This window comes from Microcaecilia unicolor, unplaced genomic scaffold (genome assembly GCF_901765095.1).
Source record: "Microcaecilia unicolor unplaced genomic scaffold, aMicUni1.1, whole genome shotgun sequence".
Lineage (NCBI taxonomy): Eukaryota > Metazoa > Chordata > Amphibia > Gymnophiona > Siphonopidae > Microcaecilia > Microcaecilia unicolor.
This window is the reverse complement of record NW_021963110.1, coordinates 154044-170834: the sequence shown is the minus strand read 5'-3', so window position 1 is coordinate 170834 and position 16791 is coordinate 154044. Positions and strand designations below refer to the sequence as shown.

General features: G+C 48.2%; 1 protein-coding gene across 1 annotated transcript in view; it reads right to left on the bottom strand.

Annotated features, from left to right (window-relative positions):
- LOC115458943 (regulating synaptic membrane exocytosis protein 1-like) overlaps positions 1-16791 on the bottom strand; it is a gene marked incomplete at its 3' end in the record, with an annotated part of 175465 nt that overhangs the window by 26907 nt on the left and 131767 nt on the right. The window contains exon 6 of the mRNA XM_030188802.1: positions 14876-14988. Within this exon, the coding sequence (XP_030044662.1) occupies positions 14876-14988 (113 nt within the window). The remainder of the gene's footprint in view (positions 1-14875; positions 14989-16791) is intronic.

The window sequence follows — 16791 nt, the reverse complement described above, 5'->3', positions numbered from 1 at the left end:
CAGGTTGGGGTGGGGAGGGGATCAGATGCTGGTTAGAAGGGTGGAGGGAGGAAGACGATGGGAATGCTGGAACCCTGTGGGAGAGGCCAAGAGGGGAAGGAGGGGGTGGCAAGGAAATGAATGAGAGATAGTGATTACAGAGGGTAGAAATATGGTAATGGGGAGTAGATTAAAGATAAAAGAGAAAGTAGGGATGGGAAGGAGTAAGATGGGGAATGGGAGAGCTCTTCCCTCTTTGACCATCATTTGGTAACTTTCACACTTAAACACCCCCCTCCCAGTATCGTTCAATTTCCACTAATACATTTTAACAATCTTCAGGCTATTGACTCTTCTACTCTGTACTCCAGTGTTTCAAACCTCTTCTCAACCACTATGTTATCCAAGTCTGTCAATGAGGCTGTCTCTTCCTATAATACTATTTTGTCCTCTGCTCTGGATACTCTCGCTCCTCCAATTCTCCGTACTGTAAAGCATACCAAACCCCCGCCTTGGCTGACCTCTAGAATCTGCTACCTATGTTCCTGTGCCCGATCTACTGAATGCCCTTGACTGAAATCCTGTACCCATGTTGATTTCATTAATTTCAAACTCTTGCTGACCTCCTTCCAGTCTGCTCCTTCACTTGCCAAACAGGACTACTACATCCAGTTGACAAACTCTCTTGGCTCAAGCACTCGACATCTCTTTGCCACACTGAACTCTCTCCTCAAAGTGCCTTCACCTTCAACTCCCCTTTCAAATTGTCTCTGCAGACAAAAGCTGAGTACTTTCATGATAAGGTTCATAAGATTAACCTTGAATTCTTAACTGTCACCTCCACCTCTCCTTCTCTCAGTCCATTCTGTCAATCACACTTCAACCCTTGCCTCCTTTTCTGAAATCACTGAAGAGGAAACTGCACATTTTCTTTCCTCCTCCAAACCGACTGTTCCTCCTCCAAACAACTGTTCCTCTGATCCTATTCCCACCCATTTCCTTAGCAGTATCTCTCCTGCTGTTATCCCTTCTATCTGTTATCCCTTCAATCTTTCACTCTCCACTGCAACTGCTCCTGATGCCTTCAAACATGCCGTAGTTACACCACTCCTCAAAAAACATTAATTGGACCCTACCTGTTCTTCTAACTATTGCTGCATTTCCCTTCTCCCTTTCCTATCCAAGACACTGAAACGTGTTGTTCACCGCTCATGTGTTGACTTTCTTTTATCTCAAGCTATTCTTGATCTATTTCAATCTGGCTTTCACCCTCTTCAGTCAACTGAAACTGTCCTTGCTAAAGTCTCCAATGACCTGTTCTTGGCCATATCCAAAGGTCTCTATTCTATTCTCATCCTTCTTGATCTATCTGCTGCTTTTGACACCGTTGATCACAGCCTACTCCTTGATACGCTGTCCTCACTTGGATTTCAGGGCTCTGTTCTTTCCTGGTTTTCTTCTTATCTCTCCCATCACACTTTTAGTGTATACTCTGGCGGATCCTCCTCCACTTCTGTCCCATTATCAGTTGGTGTACCTCAGGGCTCTGTCTTGGGACCTCTTCTATTTGCCACCTATACTTCTTCCCTTGGTGCTCTGATGACTTACAAGTGCATTCACTCTGCAGCTCCTCAGTACCCCTCCACTCTTATCTCTCCCTACACTCCTCCCAAGGAACTCCATTCATCGAGTAAATCTCTCTTATCTGTACCCTTCTCTTCCACTGCCAACTCCAGACTCGGTTCCTTTTACCTTGCTGCACCATATGCCTGGAATAGACTTCCTGAGCCAGTATGTCAAGTTCCATTTCTGGTTGTCTTTAAATCTAGGCTGAAAGCCCACCTTTTTGATGGTGCTTTTAACTCCTAACCCCTATGCACTTGTGCAGTACCCTTGTATCAGGGGCGTAGCCACGGGTGGGCCTGGGTGGGCCGGAGCCCACCCACTTTGGCCTCAGGCCCACCCAGCAATGGTGCATGCTGCAGCCTTCTTTCCCTCGGGCCCTCCCTCCCCTTCGGGCAGAGCCGCAGTCTACCTGAACAGGAAAGCTGCACGGCACCGGGTCGTCCTGCCGCTACGCTGCTGCCCTCCGCCCCAGTCATCATCATTCTGGCACAGAGTTCTTCTGCTGCTTATCTGCAGTGGATCCGCGCGCTGCCAGGGCTGTATGCTGCTGTGACTGCTTCCTCTGCGCTGTGCCAGAATGATGATGAATGGAGCGGAGGGCAGCAGCGTAGCGGCAGGACGACCCGGTGCCGTGCAGCTTTCCTGTACAGGTAGACTGCGGCGCTGCCCGAAGGGGAGGGAGGGTCCGAGGGAAAGAAGGCCTGCAGCATGCATGTCAGTGAGTGGTGTCTGGGGAAAGGGAGGGAAAAAAAACCTGCAGCATGCTGGCAGGTGTTAGGTTTGTTGTGTGTGTGTGCTGGTGGGGGGGGGGGGGGGGTCAGGGAGAGACAGGAGCACTGTTGGGATGAGGGAGTGAGACAGATAGGGGGAGGGACGGAGAGATGCTGCAAGGGAAAAGAGAGGGAGAATGGTTGGGTATGGGTGGGATGGGGAGAGGGAGGGAAAGGGCATGAGAGAAAAAAACGTGTTGGACATGAAAGTGGAAGGGAGGGAGAGATGAGAGGGGAAATGTTGAACATGGCATTGAGGTGAGGGAAAGGAAGGATGGAGAGATGGTGGGAGGGGGAGAGAGATGTTAAACCAGGGGCTCAAGGCAGGGAGCGGGAGAAAAGTTGGACATGAAGAAGGTGGAGAAGAGGAGAGGAAAGGAGAGATGCACAAGCGGGGGAGGGGGGACAGAGGGAAGATGGATCCAGGAAGAGAAGATAGACAATGGATGGTAGGGAAGAGAAAGGGAAAATGCTGGACAATGGGGGAGGGGAGAGGGAACAGGAAGATGCTGGTGGTGGGAGGTAAAAGGTATAGGGAAATAGGCTATGAGGGCGAGGAGGGTAGAAAGAGGGAACAGATGCTTGGCTGGGAGGGGGGGGGGGAGAGAGAAAATTTTGTGCCCACCCACATTGTGCTCAGGCCCACCCAAAATTGGCTGTCTGGCTACGCCACTGCCTTGTATGTTTTATCTTTCCCACCTTTATCAATTCCCTTATACTTTATTTGTCCTATTTGTCTGCCCTGATTAGATTTTAAGCTCTTTCAAGCAGGGACCTTCTCTTCATGTTCGCGTGTACAGCAGTGCATATGTCTAGTAGCACTATATAAATGATAAGAAGTAGTAGTAGTCGTGTCTGCATGAACTGGGGGCCCTAAGGCAGATGATGCTCTGCATAATGGACCTGCTCCAGAGCCACATGGAGGAGCATAGCCACCCTCACTGAGGGCCAGGGCTTTTTATGTTTGGACACAATTTTACCTTTTCCCCTTGTGTTTTAATATGTACCGAGTTTTATAATGAGTACTGGTGTTTTATGTTTTCTAATTACAAGTTTAGTTTTGGAAAGCTCTGTGTCTGCACTTTATCTCAAATGTATTGATAACCTGAAATGGCAGGCTGATGGGCTGTCTTCCCCACTAGGCAAGGCCTGGGGATTACAGGATCTGGGGGGGGGGGGGGGCGGGGGAAAGAGAAACCAGCTCCCCAGTAAACCTTATCGCTCTCTTCTCCAAACTAACAGCTGTAGGGCATTGAGGAGTGCATCCATTCCCCAGCTGAGTCAAGGGGCCAGATAGTGGCCTGGCAGATCCTGGGAGCAGGCAGGACCCTCATTTGGGAAGGAGATGGGCAGGACACCTGTATCACAGACATATTATAGGAATGTTGCCACTGCATGCACGTATGTCTGAAGACAGATTCCTGGCCCAGCACCTGGCAGTCCAATATCTGGCCTCTAGCCCATACTGGGGAAGGGCTGCACCTCCACATACCCTACTCCCAGGAGCATAGGCAGTGTCCCTCTGACGGATTAGGGTAATGTTTGGAAGATACAAGCTTACCTCGACCTCCCCAGATCCTCTCTTTTTTTTTGTTTAAATTTACCTCTGTCCGGCGGCAGTGTAGCGTAGTTGAGGAGGTGACGCTCCCCTGCCCCGACATGTCAGTCTTCCCTTCGCTCAGTTCCGCCTTCTTCTGACATCAGAAATGACATCAGAAGAAGGCGGGACACTGAGCGAAGGGAAGACTGACACGTCGGGGCGGGGGAGCGCCGCCTCCTTCTCACTAACGCTACGCTGCCGCCGGACAGAGGTAAATTTAAACAAAAAAAAAAGGAAAAGGATCTGGGGAGAAGAGGGCAGGTAGTGTAGCAATCATTTTGGGGGGGGGGGGGGGTGGAGCCAACTGGAGGGGGGCGCCGGAGACCCTAGGCACGGCCCTGAATCTCCCCCAAACGTCTATACATGCAGGCCATAATCAAATTACAATGTCTATCTTGCCAACAATTTTTCAGCTGTGGCCATAATCAAAAAAAGAAAAAAAAACATCCATCTCCCAAACGTCAAGTTGACACTGCCCTATGCATTTCAGATGTGGGCCATAGTCGAAAAAAAAAAACGTCCGGCTCCAAAACATCTTGAGGTCAATATAAATGTTTATCTCGTGATTTTTCAAACCTCTAACTGCCATTGTGAGGATGCCTCCTAAAAAGCAGGTTCCCAGCCACAAAGGCAATTTCACTGATGGGGAGATTCAGTTATTGGTGCAAGAAATTAACAACAGGCACTCGGCCAGCACCAATGGGAAAGAGTGGGGGGGGGGGGGCATATGTGCATGAGACAATGCAGTGTACCACTGCAATAGGGAGGTCAAGGATTGCAAATGCAAATGATGCCAACTTAAGTGTGACATTAGGAGCAACCGTCCAGGCAATGACACCAGCAATCTCACCCCCCCCCCCCCCCCCCGGAGCAGGTAGTCCATGCTCTCCTCCCCCAGAAGGGTATACATGGTGTTAGCAGCCAGGATACGACAGCCCAGCCTGAGGAGTAATGTACGTTTGGGACATGATAGCTGTGCTGTCTCTTTTTTCTGCTTCACCCACCCTTCCACAAACGGGGACAGTGTGGGGGTCCTCATTGATACCACTCCCATGTGTAGGCCATATCTTCAGGTCAGTGGGGGCAAGGGTGAGAAGGCACATCAGAAGACATGGTGAAAGGCTGGTTTTCAGGGGCCATGACCCAACAATTCAAGAGGGAGTAGAAGTTAGTGGTCAGGTCGAGGGCCACTCAGCTATTTGGAGAAGGAAGGGTCTCAGTTTCTGTCCTGTTTCGGTGCCTTCTTTCCCCCCCAACCCATCACAAACCAGTGTGCATATCTGTTTTCAATACCTCTGTGTTCCTCTCCCTTTGCCCTCTGCACCCCTTCCACAATCATTCTATTTTTACATACCTGATTGTGTGGCTCTCTGGCACATTGGTCTCTGAGGTGCACAGTGTACTATACCCCTTGGCTCCAGTAGTGTTGCATGTAGATGCACATCTTGGGGTTCCATGACAAAATGCCATTTCTCATCATCTGTGGGCTGGATATGCACATAGAGGGGTATGTACAGGAATGCTGCAAAACAGTGGCAAGTTAGGTACTGCAACAAACAGATTTCCTCCACTTTTCCAATGCAGTTGATGACACTGATTCAGAGGCTGAGGGATGCCCTAGCGGCCAGCAGCCCCAAGGCCACGTGGAAGAGGCAGAAACAGTGGTAGACCGATGCAGGTGAAGAGCAGGCAGGAGATGAGACCCTCCAGAGGTAGTTTGCAATGGACAAGACACAGGAGGCTGCAGTGGTGGACACTCTCCCACCCCACAAAGACTTTGCTGAAGTAGCCCATGAAGGTGAAGAGCCACAAGAGGAGGCACAGAGGGCCCATCACAGACCCTCTCGGCACAGACAGCAGCTGCTGCACCTTGCCAGCAAGCTCCTTGCCTACAATGTGCAGCTCGGTGACTATCGCTGACAGAAGCTGCAGTTGCTTTGGGAGTGGGTGGGCAGCTGCTCAGAAGCCTGCAGGTGGGGATGCTGGGGATGATCAGCATGTTCAGGGCCTACATGGGGATGTGCAAGAATACACCACAGCTATCACTTCCAGAGAGGACATACAGCAGCCCCACCTGCTACCGCTGAGGCCACCAGGCAGCTCCCACCATCTCCATCCTCCACAAATTTTGACGATCACTAACCAGCTGCAAAGCAAAAGAGGCTGGGACCCTCAGCCCCCAAGGCCAGTGAGCCAGCAAGACACCTTTGGGCACCACACAGGCTCCAATTCTGGGTCCTGTGCCCAGATCACAGCCTGACACTCAGCCAACTAGATGGCTTTTGAGGGTGCAGCCAGTTCAGCAGGCTGCCTTGTTGAAAATGATGAGACTGGGAGCCCCAGAGGAGAAGAGTCGGATGCTAGTTCTGGAGTAGCAAGACTCAGGCAGGGTTGCCAAAAAAAAAAAAAAATTCCCACACAAAAAGAGCCCAAAACTTGCCCAAAAACCGCACACACCCCACCCCAGCCATCACCCCCGCCCCTGCCATAATCAGCCCCACCCCTTCCGTCATCAGCCCCGCCCCCACCGTAATCGCCCCGCCCAATACGTCACCAAACCCCGCCCAAAACATCATAAACCACGCCTCTATCGACATTAGCCCCACCCCCGCCGGCCGAAAAACCGCCCCAAAATCCGCACAAAAAAAATCAAAAGGAGCCCAAAAAACCGCAACCCGCCGCAGGCAAAAGTTTCCTGCGGCGGGTTGCAGAAAACCGTCCAATTGGGCGGGAAAACCGCCCATCTGGCAACCGTGGACTCAGGCTGTCGCCAGGTGTTTGGAGACAGGGTGGGAGAGGTTCAGGCCAATGAGATGGGGGAGGGGGAAGGGGAAGTAGGCAATTTCTGTTGCATAATGCTTTTCTGTGGAGGGCTGTGGGGGTGGAGGGGATAGAAGGTATGATGGGGTGGGGGAGTATGTGATGTGGGTGGGGGAGGGGTTTGTGTGATTGGGTGGGGGAAGGGTGTGATGAGTGGTGAGGAAGGGGTGTGTGCATGGAGAGGATGATGGTTGTGGTGGGGTGTAAATATTATGCATTTTCAGTAAAAAAATGGTCTGTATGAGTCTTTCCCTGGCTCGGACCTCCAGCTGGTGTGCACCCAGGTAAGCTCTATGGGTGGATGGCTTGATGGGGGCTCCTCATCCTCTGGGTATTGGGCCTGCTGCTGTGGTTTCTGTCCATCTTCTGGCAGGGGCTGTTGTCTTCTGAGAGCCAGGTTGAGCAGTGTGCAGCAGGCCATGAAGATCTTTGCTACCTTCTCAGAGCTTAGAGGTGGTCCCATCCAGATTGGTTGAGACATCGAAAGCGATTCTTCAACTGCCTAAGGGGCTCATTTTCAAAGCACTTAGACTTACAAAGTTCCATAGGTTACTATGGAACATTGCAAGCCTAAGTGCTTTGAAAATAGGCCTCCAAAGGTCCGTTCTATGATGGTGTGTGTGGTCTGATGCCTCTTATTGTATTCCTCCTCCGCTACAGTTTAGGATGCACTATCAGGGTCATGAGCCAGGTTCGCTGTGGGTATCCTCTATCACCAGTGGGGGAAGCAGAAAGAGAGAAAGAGGTGTTTATTGGTTGGTCTGAGTACCTTGTGGAGGTGGGGTGGGGACTATACATTGTGGTGACACCTGGAGGGAGGGCGTGCTGAAGGTTTGTGGGAGGATGGGATATGGGGTTCGGGAATTCCTGTTGCGCTTACCTACAAGCCAGCTTCCGGTGATCTCCCCTCAGCGGAATGAGGTAAATTCCAGAGTGCTGAAGTATGTAGGCATCATGGGTGAAAACTGGCTATCGAGCACACACATCCATAATCTCCCCATGGGAGTCACACACAAACTGCATATTCATAGAGAGGAAGGCTTTTCTGTTCCTATAGTTGTGCCCGGGAGAGTGGAGGGGAGGGGGTCTGAGTGCGATGTGTGTGCAGTTGATGGCACCTATGACTGAGGGGACACGAACTATGCTGTAGGACTGAGCCATGTTGTTCTGCAGGGCCTGGGGGTAGTGGGGAAGGTGATGTAGTCTGAAGTGTAGGTAAGGAAGGCATCAAGGAACTGGGTGAGGCAATTGGAAATGGTGAGCTGGGTCAGTCTTTCATTCACAGCTAGGACAGACTGGAAGCTACCAGTGCCCAAAAAGGTGAGGGAGGTGGTGACCTTCAGGTGGATAGGGATGGGATTGTTCCTACTGGTCCTGGGCTGGAGGAGAGGTTGGAGCTGGTCACACAGGTGCTGAATGTTAGCCCTGTCAAACTGGTACCTATTGAGACATTGCTGGTCAGTCTGTCTTCCCTCTTTTCTCTTTGTAATATATCTCCAGTGAATGAATGAATGAATGAACAACTTAAATTGTATATCATATTTGAATGAGATATTATTCTTGCTGTGAACTGCTTTCAAATTTTTGTTAAAAGCGGTATAGAAGATGTGAAATAGAATGGAATAAAATAGGAAATGGGTACGGGGCCAGAAAACTCTGGGATGTGGATATCTCCTGCGAGGCCTTCCCTCCAATCTCTCCTCATCCTCCGCCATAGTGTAAGCCACCACTGTATTCAGTGCATCCATATCCCACCACCACAGGTGCAATACACTAACACCAGACACACTACTGTGCGCAGCTCTACCTACCTACCTAGTGAGACCCACCACCAACAAACACCACCCAGACCTCACTCTCCCACCACCAGCACACAGTCCTTACACACATGGCAGCAGCAATCACTCACTTTCCTACCACTGACAAACAATGCAGTCACATACAACAGCAGCACAAAGCAATCACTCTCTTAGCAACAGCACTCATGCCACACCCACTAAGCACTCAATCTCCCAGCAGCAACCAACAGTCCTCACACACACACAGCACCAGCACACAGGACAAACAGAGCAATAAGGATAGACAGAAGTCAAACAGGTAAGGACGTGTGTGGGCTTGGGGACAGTGAGTGATGGGGGGAGGGGGCAAGATACAGAGGAAGAGGGGGTGTGGTGGGGGGGCTAGAGGAGGTGGGCAAGGAGCTAAGGAGGTGAGACACAGAGGAGGCAAGTCAGGGAATGTAATGGTGACAGACTAGGGCAAACAGATACACAGTAACACAGCACTCAGCAATTCTCAACTTTCTCTCAGACTATCACTTCCTCTTGTGAGGGAGTGAGTGGTACAGCAGCAGGTGTCCCTAAGAACATGTCCTCACTGAGGTTGCAGCTTAACCACCTTACAGCAGGTGGTACTAAACCAGCCATGACAGAGGCTGAAGCTGTCCAAGTGAGCATAAAGATATAAGGCTGTCTGGGCAGGAGGGCGGGGCTCAACAGTGATCAGAAAGTAAAAGCCCTCTAGCAGAACAGAATAAGGAGGCCATAGGAGGAGAGAAACCACACTGTAGTATAAAGGTTTCCCTGCTTATGTGTTAGCTACCAGAACCTGACTGAAGTAAGTCAAGTTTTAACTCTAGCTTTACAAGAATCATGTTCTTGAGGAATTACTGGAGCCAAACCTGTTTGTGTGCAATCCTGCAAATAGCAGTATGCACTGTGGGTTTGGGACCCGTTAGCTACAGACCTGGGCAAAGTTTGCCTTTGAAACTAAAAAGACCTTATTCTTTATTTACTGTACTTGTAAAGTAACAGGGATCAGTATTTCTTTAATAAAGAGGGTTTGCTTCACTTTTTATTCTTGTCTGGCTTGGTTTTATGAAAGCCTCCTTCTCCAACCATACTCACATGATCACACCTCCACTCTCCAACTTCACAAATTCACAAATGGGTCTAAAGACAGTTTTGCTCTTACCATAGATGCTTTTATATCAAGTCTAGTTCCGTACATTTTTCTTCCCACCACTGAGAAAATGTTTTGTTATCTGTTATGGGCTGGAGACATTCATTCAGTAAGACCGTCCATGTCACGCTTCTGAAACACCCCCTCTGGCAATGTCCTGATCTGAACATACTGGCAATTTAGACTGGCTTTTTCCTTTGGTTCAACTATACACTTAACATGTTTTTCTTCCAGAAAATCATGAATCTGCCTTTTATGTCATTTTTCGAGTTTTTTTTTCTTTTGAAAATGAGCGTCATAGGAGCCTGTGGTAACATGAATGACGGAAGGCCTGAAACCCAAGTAAGACAGAACCACACAGCAGTTGCAGACAATGAAAAATAACACATATTAAAGCTGTAGGTTAGGGCCCTGTTCCATTCAAAGGTAGGAGAAACAAAATAACATAATACTAGTCCCGTAATGTATCCAAGTCCTCGTGTTGCCTGCTTCTGCAGGGCCACTGTGTACCTTGCTGTTTTTCAGAACAGTAGCACACTCTACTTGTCCCTGGCCTGGTTCCTGGTCAAAATACAAAAGCTGCAAGGTTCCAAGTGAGGCTTGGCCTACCTGACTGTGGCAATGACAAGTCACACATAGATGACGGAGGCATATGCCCTGGGCAGTGATTTTAACCTTTTTCATCTTGTGGCACACTTACATGGCGCATAAATTGTCAAGGCACACCAGTGGAATCTAACCCATAACTGCTCGTTCCCACTGAGATCCATTCCATCCCCACCCATACCTGTAACCTTCAGAAGTAGTTATATCATTTAATTATGCTACTGAGATACATTAGAGCACCAATATAGCTACTGGGAAACTGAAACAAGATAGACTGTTACAGATTCCTGCACAGACACCACATACCAGCGGAATCTTTCACCTCAGTTGCAGATGCAGAACATGACTCTCATCTGATACAAAATAGGGAACCGCAAAAACTATGCAGACAAAAACTGAAAACAGATATATTGTACTCTGCATGTCGTGCAATACAAGAGAAATAGAAAGAAATGCATGTTCTCCTGTACAGTGCAAAATTAAGCCGACATGTAAATTCTCAACACCAACATAATTCAATCACTAAACTGAAAATAAAATCATTTTTCTTACCTTCCAATTTGTATTGTTTTTTTGTTGCCTTATAATCCCCTATAGACATTTCACTCCTCTCAGGGTAAGATTTCCTCGCTTACTATTACCTGTTCTTCTGTTGCTAGAAAGAAAATATTTAGTGCTCAGGGTCCCACTTTATGGAACTGTCTTTCCTTTGGACCTACGCTTGACACAATCGCTAGATAATTTTAAGATCAAACTTAAAACTTATCTGTTTTGTCAAGCATTTGAGATTTAGGCATATGGTGGTTGTTGTCTGGTGGGGGGTGGGGAGGTGGTCTGATGTGCGGCAGTGTTGGTCTCTGTCTTTCTTTTATCTTTTCTTTCTTTATTTTAATTATTTCCTTTTATTTTTTTCATATTATGGAATTGTAAACCACTCTGATAGTTCTTCTCTTGAGCAGAATATTAAGTGTGCAATAAGCTTGAAATTTGAAACTTTGTAGTATGGTGGTTTTATTATTCCAATCATCTTGTCCCCAATCTTTGGTTCTGCTTTCCTCTGTCTATGCTCTTAGCTCTGTTTCCACCTCCTGGCCTTTGCTATTTCTTTTCTCACCTCCTGCCCTATGTCTGTTTGGCACTGATCTTTCATATTCAGCTTTCTTCAATTTCTCTGCCTCCTTCTCAACCCTTTCTCTTCCCTTCATGTGTAATGTGTCTCCCTTCTTACCTTCCCCTTATGTGTAGTCTGTCTCCACTCTTCCCTTCGTGTTCAGTCTGTTTCCCCTCTTCCCTTCCCTTCATGTTCAGTCTGTCTCCCCTCTTTCCTGTTCAGCCTGCCTCCCCTTGCAAATGAGGGTGGTGTTGCACAACCTCTGGTATGGGAATTTCCTCCCTGTTATCAGCTATCTGATTACAATCAATGAGAGTTGGTAGATGTATCTTGTTGCTGCCATCCATCGCTTCTATCATGTATCCACTTGCTCTTCTCCCCATCATCTTTGTCGAATCTCAGATAAACATCACGAAGACTGTGAAGGGAGGAAATGTCTCTCGGTTGTCCTCTTTATACTTTGTGCCTAATGATGACCATTTTTCTCTTAAGTCATACAATTTAATTTATGCTCCAAGTTGTATCTAAGTACCAGAGCCCTGGAAGGTTCAGATCAGCTTTGATGGATTCCAGTTCCTGGAGAAGATCTCCTACTTCTTGTAACTTGTCATTATCTCTATTTGTAACCCTGCATGTGCTGTTATAGTAACATGGAGGGGCATAATAAAATGGGGGCGCCCATCTGTAAGGACGGCCCAGTAAAGGGGTGTCCCCGATCGTATTATCGAAACAAGATGGGCGTCCCCGATCGTATTATCAAAACAAGATGGGCGTCCATCTTTCGTTTCGATAATATGGTCGGGGACACCCAAATCTCAACATTTGGGTCGACCTTAGAGATGGCCACCTTTAGAGATGGCCGCCCTTGATTTTCACCAATAATGGAAACCAAAGACGTCCATCTCAAAAATGGCCAAATCCAAGCCATTTGGTCATGGGAGGAGCCAGCATTTGTGGTGCACTGGTCCCCCTCACATGCCAGGACACCAACCGGACACCTTAGGGGGTACTGCAGTGGACTTCAGAAATTTCTCCCAGGTGCATAGCTCCCTTACATTGGGTGCTGAGCCCCCCAACCCCCCCCCCCCAGGTCCGCCTGCCTGAAGTACACTGCACCCACTAAAACTGCTCCAGAGACCTGTATACTGCTGCGATGGACCTGAGGCTGGCATAGAGGCTGGCAAAAAAGTATTTTAACCTGTTTTTGATGGTGGGAGGGGGTTAGTGACCACTGGGGGAGTAAGGGGAGGTCATTCCCGATTCTCTCCAGTGGTCATCTGCTCAGTTCGGGCATCTTTTCACAGCTTGGTCATGAAAAAAAATGGACCAAGTAAAGTCGGCCAAGTGCTCGTCATGGTCACCCTTTTTTCCATTATCGGCTGAGGACGCCCATCTCCTAATCACGCCCCAGTCCCGCCTTCACTACCCTGCCGACACATCCCTGTGAACTTTGGTCGTCCCTGTGATGGAAAGCCATCAAGGGTATCAAAAAATCAGCTTTCCATTATGCCGATTTGGACGCCTTGCGAGAAGGACGCCCATCTCCCGATTTGTGTCGAAAGATGGAAATGAGGGTGGGACCAGAGGCAGAGCTGAGAGAGAAGGGAAGGCAGGCTGAAGCGCCATGCCTGCTCGCCTTTCACTGCTGCCGATGGACCCCAAGGTAAGAACTTTTAAATTCTAGCCATAACACAAAAAGGCGAGGGGCAGGCGGAGGACTGGGAGAAGAGGGCGGGCAACGCAGGTCAGGCTGCCACTCGGAGGGGAGAGAGAGAGAGGGAGGGAGGCGCTGGGGTCTGGAACTTGGAAGAGAGGGGGGCATGGAACTCGGAGGGGAGGGGTGGAGAGGGAGGGAGGTAGGAGAGGGGGGCCTGGAACTCGGAGGTCAGGGGGGGAGGGAGGGGGCGATTCTCCTGTGATTGTATCCTCACCTCCAACGTTCTGTGGCTGACTGGTGCTGGTTTCTCTTCCCTCTCATTGATCCGCCCTCTGACGTCATCACGTTCAGACGCGAGGGCGGACCAATGGGAATTGTTACACGAACCCAGGCATCCAGATGTAGAACGTTGGAGGTGCAAATTATTATATAGGATAGCTAGGTCACTACTTCAGGATTAGTGTAGAGTTACATCACCTTCGAATAATTCTTATGATGGTCCAATAAAAAGGCATCACAATTGGAAAACAATCTTTTTTTTTCCTCCAAACCCAATATCCAGCTTATAATTGAAAAAGAAAAACGCCTATATTGCGACCCAAATCGGGAGATAGATGTTTATCTCACAAAAACGAATAAAGCGGTATAATCGAAAGCCGAATTTGGACGTTTTCAACTGCACTCAGTCGCGGATGCGGACAAAGTTGATGGGGGCGTGTCAAAGGCGTGGTGAAGGCGGAACTGGGGCGTGGTTATCGGGTGATCAGAGATGGGCGCCTTTCACCGATAATGGAAGATAAATATGCATTTTTAGCGAGAATTTAGGGCACTTTTCCTGAACCCTGTTTTTCCACGAATAAGGCCCCAAAAAGTGCCCTAAATGACCAGATGACCACTGGAGGGAATCGGGGATGACCTCCCCTGACTCCCCCAGTGGTCACAAACCCCCTCCCACCACAAAATATGCCGTTTCACAACTTTTTATTTTCACCCTCAAATGTCATACCCACCTCCCTGGCAGCAGTATGCAGGTCACTGGAGCAGTTATTAGGGGGTGCAGTGGACTTCAGGCAGGTGGACCCAGGCCCATCCCCCTCCACCTGTTACACTTGTGCTGGTAAATGGGAGCCCTCCAAACCGCCCCCCCAAACCCACTGTACCCACATGTAGGTGCCCCCCTTCACCCCTTAGGGCTATAATAATGGTGTAGACTTGTGGGCAGTGGGTTTTGAGGGGGATTTGGGTGGCTCAACACACAAGGGAATGGTGCTATGCACCTGGGAGATCTTTTACCTTTTTTTTTTTTTGTAAAAGTGCCCCCTAGGGTGCCCGGTTGGTGTCCTGGCATGTGAGGGGGACCAGTGCACTACGAATCCTGGCCCCTCCCATGAACAAATGCCTTGGATTTATTCATTTTTGAGCTGGGCGCTTTCATTTTCCATTATCGCTGAATAACAAAAACGCCCAGCTCACAAATTGTCGAATAAAACATGGACGTCTTTTTTTTGCGAAAATACGGTTCGGTCCGCCCCTTCACGGACCCGTTCTTGGAGATAAACGCCCATGGAGATAGACGTTTTCGTTCGATTATGCCCCTCCACGTGTACTAAAATTTTCCACAAACAAAATTCCAAAGTTTTGACATAAAGAATTTTGTATTAAAAAGCTTCTAGCACAATTTTCACCATCATATAATATCCAGTGGGACACCATCTGCATTACATATACAAGTAAATAACTCTTACCCATGGCAGGGGTTGCTAGCGTCTGCCGACCTACTAGTTGTGCAGGCCCAAGTCCATCGAGGAAATCGCTGAACTGGCTATCAGCTCCCAAACGTACTCCAGGGAATATTAAGCTATGGTAAATAAAACAAACAGATAATCAAGCACAAATGGAAATGGACTGATGCAAATACAGTATCGGTACAAAGGACCCAGTGCCTTAAATAGGCACTCCTTTCCTTAGTTTAATCCATAATGTCAGATTTTGTTTCATTTAAACATACCATATTTGTTTGCTTTGTTTTGAACATATAACCTGTTTTTTGGTGGTCATACATTCGCTGCCAGTTCAGTGGCGGGTGAAATTTAAAGTATTTTGTTTAATTTTTCGACTAGTATCAGATGATGCGCCAATATATATATATCCACTCCAGTATCTCTGATCTGTTGACAAAGATCTTCTGTTACTACACACTCCCTCCCAACTCTGCCGCTCTACCTCCCGTTAATCTACTTTCTGCTGTGTTGGCCCTAATATCTGGAATGACTTGCCATTATACATTAGAAATCAGTCCCCTTTGCCAGATTTTAAGGAAATGATCAAAACTAATCTATTCTCTGTGTTTTTCTGCTTCTGGCTAGTCCACTTTCTCCTCTTTGTCCTTTACCAGCTATATACTGCTATTGTAAATCGCTTAAATGCCTATGCTAGGCCTTTTAGTAGTATATCAAATGTTTGGGAAAAAAATAAATGTTGGACCATTGGGGAGGGAAGTGAGAAGGAGAAATTCTGGACCATTAAGGAGAGAAGGAAAGGAAGAAGGAGGAACACTGGACCATGAGGAGGAAAGGTAAAGGAGAAGGAGGAATGTTGCTCCATTGGAAAGGGAGAAGGAAGAATGCTGAACCATTATAGAGGGAAGGAAAAGAAGGAGGAGGAATGCTGGACCATTGGGGAGGAGAGAGGGAAAAAAAAATGCTGGACCATTAGGGAGGGAAAGGAAGAGAGGAATGCTGGATCATTGGGGAGGGGAGAGAGAAGGGAAAATGCTGAACTAATGGGAAGAGGAGAGGGAAGGAGAAAAAGATGGACCATTTGAGGAGAGGAGAGGGAAGAAGAAATGTTGGACCATTAGAAAGGGAAGAGAGAAGGAGAAATGCTGGACTATTAGAGAGGGAAGGGAGAAGGAGAAATGCTTAACCATTGGGGCGGGAAAGGAGAAGGAGAAATGCTGAACCATTAGGGAGGGAAAGGAGAAGGGGGATTCTGAAGAAAGGTATAAGGAAGGGAAAGGACAGAGAAGCAGCACTGTTGAGGGGAAGGGAAGAGACAGGAAGATGCTAGGCTACAAATGTGGGAGGAGAGAGATGGAAAATGTTTGCCTATATGAGTGGGGGTGGACATAAAGGTAAGGATATAAGGGTGTAAGGGTATGGGTTGAGAAAAGGAGAGAGAGGAGATGGAGATTGCGAGTGAGGACTGGTAGGATGGATTAGGTGGAGGAATAGTTGATATTAAGAAGCAGAGTAGGGACTAGGTGATTGGGTGAGGTTACAAAATTGAGTGCAGAAAAAATGGAGGGGGGAAACAGTTTGAAGGACCTGGAGGAGTTGGGAGGCAGTTGAAGAAGCAGAAACAAATGACGTGAGAGAGGGTAGAAATAGTGGAGGTAAAGTGGGGGGGGGGGGGGAGATCAGAGTTTGGATGAGGGTAAGACTTAAGAAAGGGACAGGAAGTGGAAAATGGATGAATGACAGACGTAGCTGGGGCAGGTAAGGGTGAGGTACAAGAAGCTTGGAAAGGAGGAAATGGGGAACTAGAGAGTGAGTGAAAGAAGAAGGGAGATAGGAGGCTGTGGAAGAAATCAGGTTTTCAGGTTTATTAAAATTTGATATACCATCCTAGAGCACAGGCCTTCAGGGCGGTTTACATAATA